This window comes from Phoenix dactylifera, chromosome 17 (assembly GCF_009389715.1).
Source record: "Phoenix dactylifera cultivar Barhee BC4 chromosome 17, palm_55x_up_171113_PBpolish2nd_filt_p, whole genome shotgun sequence".
Lineage (NCBI taxonomy): Eukaryota > Viridiplantae > Streptophyta > Magnoliopsida > Arecales > Arecaceae > Phoenix > Phoenix dactylifera.
Window position 1 is genome coordinate 4,348,420 of NC_052408.1, and position 13,516 is coordinate 4,361,935.

The following is a 13,516-nucleotide window of genomic DNA, read 5'->3' on the forward strand; positions in this document are numbered from 1 at the left end:
CAAATACACATACTTCTGTCCTAGGGGACCATATCCAAGCTCTCCATACTGAGCATGACCCCAACTAATGCATGAATCTTCAGCACCAACAACATGGTGCATATAACCAGAGGCCATGCATCGGATATTCCACCCACTGATAACGAAAAAGAAAAAGAAAAAGAATGAAGAACAATTGAACAGTCAAGTGGACCAGTTAGCAACTGTGAAATAAAAGCAAAAACTACATCAAAGTGCTCAGACTGATAGCAGTAAAGTACACAAGGTTAGTAGATGTGACTTAATAATAATCGCATAATTTATCTCAGACACTCATTTTGGAAACACTTAGTTGTTACGTGGAATCTTTGATGTACAGGATAGAAGTTGCAGGATGCTCCTAACAGCAGGAACTTTTAACAGCAGACTGTTGGACCTCTTAACAACACATTTTAGGGAAGTACTGACATTATTACATCAGTAGATGCCATATGGTGATCCTAGCATTATGTTAAACTTAGCTGCATGAATGAGTTATTAGGAGCATATCATTTAGGAAGTACTTGCTATTATCAACTAATAATCTCACTTGACATTCTAAAAATACCTTTCTCACTTGTCTTCTTTGATCCTTGTTGTAATGCAGCTCTGGTTTTTATTTCTTCACCCTCTCCCTCTCTCTCATTGTTGGTATCACATCCATGAGGACAGAATATAAATTCAACAAAACACAAGAACTTTACAAGGCTATGTAGATCCCATACCCAAAAAGTAATCTGGGGTCTCAGACCCAGAAAGACAAAAACAGATTTCAGATACCAAAATTGACCATAAGGACTCCATCAAATGCATTTTTTCCATCCACTCTTCCCTTAGTATGATAACGTCAATTAGTATGTTAAACAACGTACTAGCCTTACACCAGTCCAAAGGATACCAATAGGACCAAGCCACCAATATAAAATTTCTTGACAAACTTGGTGACAAAATAATTAAATAGTCACTATTATAAGCAAATGTTAAACAAAAAGAACACAGACATAATAGTGCATGAAGCGAAATGGGTATCAAGAGAATAAACATGCATGGAGAAACAGGAATTGTCAATATGGAATCAGTTCAATTTCAAAAACACATCAGTTATGATAGCATATATAAGTGTATATATGTATGTATAAACGTATATTTAAAAGTATATATGTGTCTATATGCATGCATTACTAAAAGAAACATGAAATTTAACTATTTCTACGAGGTAATTGACTTTCTAGAAAGGAAGAATGTCAACGCATGCCATTACATGCAAGATGCCAGCATATTGCCAACTAAACTTCTTCTCAGTAACATAGGCATATGTGTGTATATTATGTTTGCATTTCTAAGCAGAAACATGAAATTTATCTATTTCTGGTGGAGTTTGACTTTGCAGTTTGCAGAAAGGAAATATTTGTAAGGATGCCAGCTCAATGCAAGATGCCAGCTCAATGCAAGATGCCAGCAAACTGCCAACTAAATTTTTCTAAATAACATAAAATATCTAATTAAAATACTTTAGCAAGCTAATTAATACAAATTTGACAGCTACAGTTCCAGGACAAGCTAATTAAGAAAAGCTGAAAAGATAACCAGTGATTCACCATTAATTATTTGGGCAAGCAAAGGCTTAAGAAATCAAACCTCAAATCCATAACTGGCTTAGGATACATCCAGTCATCGCCTGTGGTCTTCAATTTTCCCCACATATATAACTGACCTCCTCCTGGAAAAGGAATACAGTCATGAAGGCAAGTAATTATTTTCTGAATTACCATTGTCCACTACCAGTAATCTGCTGATCTAAACGTTTGATGAGAAGTATTAAGGTCACAACGATATCAATAATAGGAACACTGTTGTATTTCTTAAAATCCTGAAAGGAAAAACTTGAATATATAATGAATAATGATCTTTTATGACCAATATCTAAAAATCCATACTGCATTTCTCTGTTTATATAAACTGAGATCTGGAATTTATAATAAAGCAATAGCTTTCATATATTGAGAAACAGGTGTCAAATATATGCTATGAGAAGTAGGAGTTTCTTTAATTATATTAGTAGCATCTTGCCTGTGCTTTGCAGATAAGTTGATTTAGAGTCAAGGGTTCAACTATTAAGTCAAAAGTTCAAACTTCAAAAAGATCTATATGAGAATGAGAACAAGTGGCAGAATATTAACTTTTGAACAGATACAGGCTGTATTTGGTGGTCACCTAACTGCTATATTTGGATGATGCTATCAATGTAGAAAACTCAGTATATGCAAGCATTAAAATAGAGCATTTGTGACATCAGCAGTTCAACTTAAATACTTGGACAGCCTGATGTGTTTCTCAGGCACTGAAGTTGATAGGATATGCCTAAAACTATTAGCAATTGAAGAAAGTACAGCATCAACCTAATTATCAGACAAATATGCACCAATTCACAACAAAATTTAGCTCAACAACTGGACAACAATGACAAAAAGATGTAAAAGGCTATTAAGGAAAATTTATAGGGGGCCAATAATGACAAAACAGTGTCATTGGTGCTCTACAAAACTTGATATTTCATAGCAATAGATCTATTTCTGTTGTTTATGCGTGCTCCTGCTTCCTTAGATTATGAAGCCACAAAGAAAATTTTAAGACAACTTTTGGGCACCAAAATTGCAGTACATTTTATTAGAAGAACAAGACCAATGACATGCAGCTTCATCCATCATAGGACTTGTGGATGCATATATGTCTCTCAAATCATTTTCTACAGCAAGTTTTTTCAAACAAAACATCTTACATCTCAAGGAAAGAAGAAAATAAGGTTGGAACGTCAAGCATAGGCATATAAAGCATTACATAAATGGATGCACACACACATATATATCTTAGCAGTCAGGCAGCCAAGTCAACTGTTAATCGCAGCAAAAGTTTAAGTTCCTCGATTGCAGTTTCCAGGTCTATAAATAAGGACAAGGAGCCATGTGCTCCGGTCACATTTAAGTACCCTCTTCCTAGGAGGTCATCCTCATACACAACAATGCCATGCAGTCTTCTCCAACATAACTATGATGAACTTTTACCAACACAACTATGACTGACGACCTTCACCTGATCTGGTTGATCAAGCATATTGTCAGATAATTTATCACAAAAACATTTCAACTGAATGAGACTGAAAGGGAGTCTCTTTTTGTTCAATTCATGCTTATGGAGATAAATAATCAAGTAGCAGTTCCAGTTATTCCATGACAAATATAGTTTAATTACAATTAGAAGACAGTTGAGCTGTTGAACCCGCTTTGCATACTTGATAATGCATGATATACATTGACCTCCTTAAAGTGAAATGTGTCATAGTTAAAGAATATACAGAGCAAATTGGCAAGGAAAGAAAAGAGAATTTAAATATACATTTGCAAAATTTACAAATTCAGACAGAGGAATGACTTTACAATGACCACAACATATGCTTTCAATAAGAAGAACCAAAGCTAGCATGTTAAATGTACAGTTAAAAAGCAAGTAATTTATAATATTTTGAAAAGTCAAACAGAAGAGCAACTCCATAATGGCCATAGCATGTTAGGAAGGAAGAAATAATACCAGCAGTGCATGCAGAACTGACAGAACCTGCTGAGACTATAGCATCAAGTGGTAGAACATTCTGCCTTTGGAATACTTCAACAAGACGAGGAACCCATTCATCCTTCTGCTCTCTGTGACCCAGCCTGAACTTCATCGAATCGAAGAGTCATAAGAAAAATACAAGCAGACACATTATGAGAGCACATGGGTCAGGCAATCAAATTTCCACCGGTGCAAAAGAATTAGCAAGTTCAAGCAGTAGTTCCCATTCGTAAGTACCTTCCATATCCACCAAATCCCCAGCTGGAGTCACGCCATCAGAAAGGAAAGTAAAACAGAAGGAAAAATAGAAGTTAAGTAAGATGCATAAATCAAATGACTTGACAGCAGTACACAGACATGCATTTGCAAACAAGCTTCAATCTGGAAATTTGGAGATAGAATGGTAGAACACAAAAGGGATATGAAACAGCCCGTAGAAGTATGAAACAGCCCATAGAAGACTATGAATGGTCACAAACTAATGTCTGCATAAATAAACCATACACAAAAAAAGGAGCTTACGGCACATACGTGTAAACAAAGCCACTTGAATCAACAGCAACTGGATGTAGTTGGGCAGGTCAGGACCCAAAAAGAAAAAAAGAAAAAAAAAAGCTGATCAATATTCATTTGGAATAAGTATCCATGGCCTTAAAAAGCAAGAGAAAATAATAAAGGGAACCTGTATGGTTAGTTCCACAGGCAACTTTAACAATTGTTTTTCCTGAAAATGCAGCTATTGCTCGTGGACGAGGCTGCGGCTCATAGGCTAGCTTTACAGAACCTTCTTTGACATTATACTGCAAGTACACAACACAAACGTCAACGTACGGAAGATTTTTAACACAAAAGGTATTCCTATTCGAACCTCGTTGTCTGTTCCATGACCAAGTTGTCCATACTGTGGCAGACCTGCCGTTCTGCAGAACATAGCAAAACATAATTGACTGAGAAAACTGCTGAAATAGTACCCATTTTAAATTACCATGAAAACAGACAGAAAGCAAAGGAGATATGCACTGTTTCAGAACAGATATTCTGCATAACGTACAATATGGAGGAGCCTTCCACTGACGACAGCCATACAGTAAAATCAGCCCCACAAACACCAATTGTGGCTTCAGAAACCAAACAAGCAACAGGAGAGGGCTCGATTTCTATGAAAAGTATATAACCAGAAGTTAAATACATATTAAAGGAGTAATATTTATGTCAGGCTTGCTGTCACCATGTTCACTCCTAAGTAACGTATGTTTCACAAATTTGCTAAAAGAAATAAGAAAGAAATAGCAAAAATTTGATGCATATAAACTTTAATGGATCGAGCATATTTTAGAAAAAAGTGCTTTAAGTCTCACCTCTAGATAAAATAGTAAATAAGCAAAATTGAAACAGTATCATATTGATACATAAAATTTATGTATTAACTAGGTAAGTTTTAAGAAAAGAAAATCTACAGCAGCAGCAGCAGATTCCTCCATTGTATTTTATAACAAAAAAAAAAACTAGATAAGACATCATAGGACATGTTTCCCAAATAATATTATTGGCATAAAAGAACAAACTGTTAAGAGTGGTGATTTGTTTGCTTCAGCCTTTTGATAATCGTTAGCAATCAAAATTTACCATATTCCTAGGTTTTTATCTAATTTTATATATATTGAAGATGTCCTATTGTATGCCTGTGTACCTTACTTGGCTCAGCCAACACATGTTTACATAATTTCTCATTATGTTGCACAGTGTATGTAACTTGCTACAATTTAGATGTGATATTATGAAGCATAATTACAAAATTATTTCATCAGAAACCTATAGATATTAGTTGGTAGTTTACAGCTATCAACATCAAGATAGATGTGAATTTTTAATTAGCAGCATCAGCATGCTAAAGTCATGTCATGTATAATTAATCCAAATGAAACAAGCATGACACATGCATGATACATCACTCAAGTCCAATTTAAAGCAACAATAGCAGAAGAGTATAATTAACTATAATGTCTTAAGGCACATCTTTGTTGTCATGCATCTCTATCATTTCATGAGCAAAGAAGGATAGTAAACTGATCTTTGGTGCTCGATATGGGCATACATATAATACACTGAACCCTGAACAGCAAGTTTACAATCAGAACATGCTTAAACAATAATGAACCAAGGTAAGAAAAATAAGGTACATGACAAGGCACAATAAATCAATCCATGAATTGTAAACTAACCATTCTTTATTGAACCTGACCCCAATTGCCCATGCTTGTTCAAACCAAAAGAGAAAGATTTCCCATCTTCAGTTACCACAACTGTATGGTTCCTCCCGGTGCCAGCTCTGATAATTTTATATCTATAAAAAAAATGCACAACATTCAGCCAGCTGTTGCCAAATAAGAGCAGTCACACTGCTTGTAAGGTTTAGCAACTTGAGTTAACAATATCTAGGCTCGAAAAAACACAATAATCAGCATGGCAAGCTTGTGCAGGAATTATAATTTTCTCCAATAAACTTCCCTTGATAAAGCTATCTTCTGGAGTGTATAATAAAGATGCCGAGAAAAAATAAATCAAATAGGCCGACTTAAAAGCCTTTAGAGTGCATAATAAAATGTCAAAAAAATCAAATAAACCAACTCAAAAGCCTGGACAAGTCATGACGTTTTCTGACTTGAATGCACAAAAAAGACCAAAAAGGAAAATCAGAAGATCACAAGTCATCAGTTGATAAATATTTAATGACTGCTATTACTGAAATCACATAAACATACTTTACTTTTAATGTATTTATTATCCATATAAATGTGATAAATGTGATCTAAGATAATCACAAAATCCAAGCAATAATGATTCTTTATCATCTAAATATAGTACATCCAACAGATTGAAAATGCAAATACAAGATTTAACAGGTATAAATACAACAAATCAAGTAGCTATTATACAATATAATGATATTATGAACATGAATACTAGGTTGGTACCAATACAACTATCCCATAGACTGGGCCCTTAAACTCAACTGTTCTGGACCTAAAATCAGGTGATTACTGTATGATCTCATCAGAGAGATTCAGAGATGGGTCACAGCAAATTTGATATGGCTAAGATTTGACTCAATTCACGAGTTTCAAAATCATGCTCATGACTCTTTCAAGGTAATTTGACTCAAAGAAGGACTCCTCATAAACATTAAACTAGACTGTATTCTCATCTTACCTAATTCCATCCAAATAAAATGAAAGAAAGAACACTATCAGATGGAAGTCTGAAGATTCTAAATAACACTCCTAGAAATTCTCAAATTCCTGACACCGTCTAACTTCTCCTAAAGTTTTTTTTTTGGTACAGCAGCGGCTCTCATGCAATGGGTGTGAATGTGGCCAACAAGATCAGAAAACAAAAGACTACACAAGGGCTCAGACAATGACACATAGTTCGCCCAGATAAACTTCTCCTAAAGTTCAGGTCTTGAACTTAAGGCACAAGAAAGCCCTTTTTAATGATTAAATCATGAATTGTGATTCTGGTCCCTTTTTGGCTCCGTTGATGCTATAGGCACCTGATAGTGACTTGGACTTCACATAATCTCATGTATTGCATGATCTCAGCCATGTATAGCATAGCTACTCTTATTGTTTGCTTAATCCAATAAGGGAGAAATAGTGCAGGGCTTATATATATAATGAATCTAACAAAGTTTGTAAAATTATAATTAATAACCCTCAAAGAACAATAAAGGTTTTCTAACAATGCCTCATCCCTGCAGCTGAAAGCATCCTAGGTCAACAGAAATTCGACATAGATATACCTTCTAGCCAACTAGCTTCCAGTGTCTCATGGCAAGCCCCTCTATTGTTTGAAGCTGCCCTATCAAGCATCCAACAGAATTTTCATATAGGGTAGACTCCAGATAGAGAATCAATACACAATGATCTTAAAGTTTGAAGAGTCATACCTTTATTAGTAAAACCAGCACTTCGAATATTTCTTAGTTAAGTATTCAGGCAGGAAAAATATTAAACCAGAAAATTAAGTTAAGAATGAAGACAGCAGCCATTTGGAGATGTATGTATGAGGTTAGAGTACAAAATAGATGTTCAAAAGAATGCTAGTTCAATAAAAAAAGAAAAAAGAAAAAAGAAAAAAAATCTTAGGTGAACTTCTAAATACCTTACATACATGGATAAACTAGAGCTACACGACATAGATATAATAATAAAATCAGATGATGAGACTACTGATTGCATTGTATATGAAAATGCTAGAGTTATGTGATACTAGAACAGCACATGTGAGGGGCTGTCTGATTGAGATAAGGTAGTATTGTAGACATAATGCCATGAAAATCTTTTGAGTAATTATATAGAAGACAGATCTGTTTACACTCATTAAAATACATAAGCCAAAGTTGAGCAATAGATTATGAATAGGAAAATATGCACTTTACATAAATATGAGCTTTACAGACAATACATCATAGGAATATGAGCACTAAATTACTCACCAGAAAAGATTGGCGGAAAACATAAATATGAGATTTACATACAGACAATAACTGAAACTTATATCTATAAGATAAACACTTATATAAGCTTACACCAAGACATCATCATATGAATAGCATAATAACACAGGCAAGCTTACGAACGATCAAAACATTTGAACTCGAGGGGAAAACTTAAAAAAATTAAAAGGATGGTATATGTACGACTTACTTTGACAATCCAGACACAATAGTTGGCAAATTTCTTTGAAGAGTATCCCCATGTCCCAACTGTCCCTTCTGTGTGCATATCATGATGTGAGTATTTGCAAGGCAGAAATACTACTTAGTTATGATCATACCTCATTCCGTCCCCATGTATAGCAACGGCCTTCAACATCCAAAGCCACGCAATGGCAAGAAGCTAGAGACATAATAGTAAATAATCATCAGAGTTTGTATCTCTAAATAAATAAATGCAGGAAATAAGAAATGTTGAAAGGTGAGGCAAAATAAATGTTAAGGGTAGAAACGAATAAGATGAGGAAGAGGAAACTAGCCAATCACCAAGCAATATCCCAAATTCTTGGGACATGAACCACAATAGAAGACCAACTTGATCACGCTTCCACATTAACATATCTAAAGTACAACAACCCAGTAAATCAGCAGACTGTGGGCAGTTTTTGAGCAGCAAAACACGAAAAGGAAAACTTGCTGTAGCTAAGACAATGAAGTGGATATACTGAAAAAAGGCTCAAATACAGAAGAGAAATCAGGTCTCGTGCTTCCAAAGCTTTCGCAAGGAGGACATGGTTCACCACTTTGTCTCATTTTCAAGCTCTAAGGCACATGCTTATTAAGAAAAACATGTAGACTCTCGTAACCCATTTCACATTTAGTTTCTCCTCTTGAGAAAGCTACCGCAAGATGCTGTCTAAGAAAGAGGTTTTTCATACATCTCTCACAATTTTCAATCACGAGCATTCTTTATCATGGCTAAAGTCTTCGCTTCTAGACTACAAGCTTGAGGACTAATGTTGTGAATCTTCCACAAGGAAATCACTTAATAAAGGCCAGGACTTGGATGAGAAGATGCTGGTGAACATGATGTGAAATTAATAGAAGTGAGGAAAAAACAAGAGAGCAGCAGCAGCTGCTGACTGTTTGTGTACATTACCAACTCAATCACAATAAATGGGTTGAGAAGTCATCCCTACACCAAGAAATTGTTCAACAAAAAAAATTACTACAAAAGTATGAATAGTGAAAGCAACAGTCACTTGAAATTTTCCAGTATTACAATAACTACATAGAAGACAGAATAACATATCTGGCTCCCAAAGTTTGCTTCCAATATATCACAAGATTAGAGTCTAAATTGAAACATATTGTTATAGATGCGCTAATGAGCTAGACAGTTTTAAGCAGTAGAATTCCTCCAAAAGTTTGATCATCAGTTTAGCATATGTTCCTCATAACAGAGTAGGCCAGATGACATGAAATGTAATCATATTCCATATTTGCCTATTATGGGTTATATCCCTTGTCAATGCAAGTTTCTCAAATTATTTCTCACTATTTCTATCCATGCTATTATAGGCCTCCCCAGATTTCCTCTTCACCTTTCAAAAGATCCTATTCCTTATTTTTACCAAGTTTGCCATTAAATTTTTGTTGCACTTGTGCATACCATCTGCATTGATTTTTAACACTGTCATTAATCGATCCAATTAATTTACTTCATATAATGCACTTATTCCTCACCATATCCTTTACTTCATAAAATATACTCATTCCTCACCATTTCCTTGCTAGTTTTACTAGGTACCCACCTCAGCATTCTTATATTGCTTTATGCACTTGTATTTTTAAACTCCACAACAACATGAAATTTAGAATCATCTTATATAACTTCACCATTAGTCTTAAAGGCATATGTTCCAAAAGCACTTCTGATCTTATCAATCAACTTTATACTATTATGAGTCCCTGTCACCATTTACTCTACTACAGGACATATCAATGAAACAAAATTGATCACCCTATCATATTGGAGCCTCATATCCGTTCTCTACTATTTCTTTGTGAGAGTTACTGATCCAACTGCATCCCATATGCTCCATTCCAGTTCTAGTGTTTCCCAATACTTTCTTTCACCAAAAAGTTTGAGCATTTAACTGTATTGCTGTCCAATAAATTTCCACTGAACAGCAAGCAAATTAAGCATACACAGTACCTCATTGTCATCGGTAGTAACTCCATCTTTGGGTAACTCATCCCACTGCAGTAACTTAAGAAACTTGTGCCGAGACCCCTTCATGGATGTCTTTAACATATTAAAATATAATTTTAGGTACATCTTTCATCCTTAGTTCCCATAAAATAGTTCAAATGGTTCCTTACAAATCATGCAAACAATCAAATAGACAGATACTGCCCAGCATGATTCATCCAGCTCCCTTGTATCCACCACACCCGATGCCATATATTTGTTACATACAAGGAGAAGTTCATCATGCAGATCAATTATAAGCTGTTTTACTGCTAGCCTGTTGGCAATACCAAATATAATCCATGCAAGACATTTCTTTGGCTTTCTATGACAGGATGTGGCTACAAGAGTTACAAGCAAGAGAACACTACAATATTTATATAAACTATTGTTTATTTCTGCACAATTCTCATGGGGTGTTGCCACATTTGGGTACCAAAATCAGTTCACTGATGTCAAAGATAACCCAACCACCTATAGAAAGGCAACAGATGCACCAATCTAAGAAAGTGAGATGTGCAAGGGTGTGCTTGAATGTTCCATGGTATCACCAGGTTTTTGTAAAAAAAATTTTTGTTCTGGTCTTAATTAAACTTAAGAAGCGCATTATTAAAAATTGTGTTCAGATCCATATAAAAATGAAATAACACGTAAAAACAAGGAATCAAATACTTCACCATAACTAGAATTTTTCAAAGCACAGCATTCACTTGATTCCCGCCTTACATTTTCCGTTTTAAACTCCACAAAAGAATAACATGATAGCACAAATTCGGATATAAAGGAAATTTAAAAACCGCACAAATGCTACAGGACCTTGCGGTTCCACGAAATCACTTGTTCAGCAGGCAACAATTTAAAAAAATTGGATCATTTAGCTTGTTAAATCCCTTCTAGCCGCCAGAATCCATAGAACCTGTTTCGAAAATCAATGATTTAAAGAAAATCAAATCAAAGAAGACGAAATGCAACTCATCTAACATCATAAAAACAAAATGCAGATCCACCCGATGCAAAACGCCCTTAAACAAAAAAAAAGAGTTTTTACGCAAGACTTTCCCACCTTCCATAGGTGCGCAATAGAAAAGAGCAACATTGCAAATGGGAAAACTATATAAGAGAAACAACAAACAAAAAATCCCTAACAGGAGACAACAGCATTTGATAAGAGAAAATGGAAAGAACGGTCAGAGGCGACGAAGGAGGAGGAGAAGAAGAAGAGAAGAGAAAACTCACTGCAGCCAGAGGCGACGAAGCGGATGTCGACCCCAACAAGGGGGCGGAGGCGGGTGGGGGAGACGAGGTTCCCGGTGAGAGGAGTTCCGGCCTTGCGGCCCATGACACCCCAGTTGGTGCCGCCGCAATACAGTAGCTCTCCAGCGGCGGCCGCCGCTTTCTCGCCCTCCACCGGCTTCTTCTCAGCGTCGGCGGCCGACATTTCAACGACGGGCGCGAGGCGGTGGACGATTGGGGAGCTAGGGTTTGTGCCCTAGATCCGAGAAAGGACGGAAGGGGATGCGAATAAGGTAGCAAAAAGAAAAAGATTTGGGGGGTTTTTAATGTTTGGCGTGAGGGGAGGGGGAATTAATGGGCCGTGGAGGGAGAGAGGGAGGGGGTTTGTGCCTTTTTTGGGAGCGTTTTAATCCGCGGGCGCTGAGACTGATGGGCGGGGTCCTAGAGTTCCTGTGGGACATGAAAAAAAAAATATGGAAAAAAAATGCGAGAGAGAGAGAGAGGGAAAAAGTCAAATAGGGAATGGGAGGGAGCGAGCATTTTGTTGGTCGTCTTCGGATTGAGTTACGTCGAGGTACCTTCGAATTACATTCAATCCATTTATAATAAATTCATCTATTTTATATATATTGAATCAATCAATAGAGTTAGGCCTATTTAGAAAATTTTTAGAGGACCAAAAAATACTTTCTGATCTTCTAAAAATATTTTTGAATAAAAAAATATCTGATAAAAATTTTAGAAAGCTACTTTAGCTTTCCACTTTTTAGGAGAATTCTTCATTTTGAAGCTTTCTAAAAAAACTATTTTGAACTTTGCCGAAAAGTTTTTTTTAACCAAAATATCTACAATAAAATATAATTGATGGGGGTAAAATGGATCGTCCTGCTCACAACAATAAGGCCACCTAATTTTAGCCAAATAAACCCCAGCACCGATTGAGCCGGGCCTCGGTCTCGCTAAGAGCTAATCCGAGCTCGGACTTCATTGAGAGCTCAGCCGACCTCAAACGGGTCTCTCCGCTGCTACGACTTGCGTCAACCTATTTCTGATGCACATAACAACAACCTGAGCCTGAGCTCGAGTCGCGCCCTTTATATTCGCCGACGCGCCCTAGCCGAGCTCGAGGCGCCCTTATATTCGCCGATACGCCCCGACCAAACTCAGAGCACTTTATTCAATAACACGCCCCGACCGCTCGGGGCGCTCTACCGAGCACATCTCAAAACTAGGGATGCTAGGCCGACCTCAGCATCCGACAAGCCGACCTAGCCAAACATATGATGCGACTTCTCACCGAGCTCGGTCTTGCCTACGGTCGCATCCACGAGCTTGCCTACGCTGCCTACATAGTCGTACATTGCAACGCCTTCGCGTCATGCTTTGCTTGCTGGCCAATGACAGTCAAGGACAATGTCTTGCTACTCCAGCCATACCCTGCTACAGCTGTCAACGCCATACCGTTCACAAAAATGGTTTGCGTCGTGCATCTCAAGCAAGCTCTAGCTACGTGCCATCTGGCTTGAAGCCATCTCTTCTCATGATGAGAACGGGCCATATCTCCGCTATCTGGGCATCTCTACAGGAATTATAAATAGCCCTATCGGGTAACGCTTAAAGGACTTTGGATCCATCTAAGATCCATCCTAACTTGAGCGTCGGCAGGGCCTCACCGGAACCACCAGTGGGCTTTGTGTAGGTACACTATCACGCGGGAGGTGACTCGCCCTCTTCCTCAACCTTCCGACAGCTCCCTCGACTCCTCCAGCGTGGTCACCCTTGGACCAAATTTGAACCACAACAATAATAATTACATATTTTGTCCCTTTATGAATCTAGAAATCTGTTAAAGCCCTAACAAAGTACTATAGCCATGGAACAGATTCCCTTCTATGCAAGAAGAG

At 37.0% G+C, this 13,516-nt stretch overlaps 1 protein-coding gene across 3 annotated transcripts in view; it reads right to left on the bottom strand.

Annotated features, from left to right (window-relative positions):
• Positions 1 to 12,058, bottom strand: part of LOC103708216 (protein RCC2 homolog) — a 39,729-nt gene extending 27,671 nt beyond the window's left edge. The window contains exons 1-13 of one of the 3 annotated variants that reach the window (XM_039114779.1): positions 11,616 to 12,057; positions 8,672 to 11,295; positions 8,467 to 8,528; positions 8,337 to 8,404; positions 5,850 to 5,971; positions 4,679 to 4,784; positions 4,496 to 4,547; positions 4,310 to 4,427; positions 4,159 to 4,189; positions 3,865 to 3,888; positions 3,604 to 3,728; positions 1,657 to 1,738; positions 14 to 136 (exon numbers count right to left, since the gene is read on the bottom strand). In XM_039114779.1, the coding sequence (XP_038970707.1) occupies positions 14 to 136; positions 1,657 to 1,738; positions 3,604 to 3,728; positions 3,865 to 3,888; positions 4,159 to 4,189; positions 4,310 to 4,427; positions 4,496 to 4,547; positions 4,679 to 4,784; positions 5,850 to 5,971; positions 8,337 to 8,404; positions 8,467 to 8,528; positions 8,672 to 8,744 (986 nt within the window). In that variant the 5' untranslated portion in view covers positions 8,745 to 11,295; positions 11,616 to 12,057. Of the gene's footprint in view, positions 1 to 13; positions 137 to 1,656; positions 1,739 to 3,603; positions 3,729 to 3,864; positions 3,889 to 4,158; positions 4,190 to 4,309; positions 4,428 to 4,495; positions 4,548 to 4,678; positions 4,785 to 5,849; positions 5,972 to 8,336; positions 8,405 to 8,466; positions 8,529 to 8,671; positions 11,296 to 11,615 lie in introns of all 3 variants that reach the window. The other 2 variants (XR_005506638.1, XM_026805062.2) reach the window with 2 other exon arrangements.
• Between the last annotated feature and the right edge of the window lie 1,458 nt (positions 12,059 to 13,516).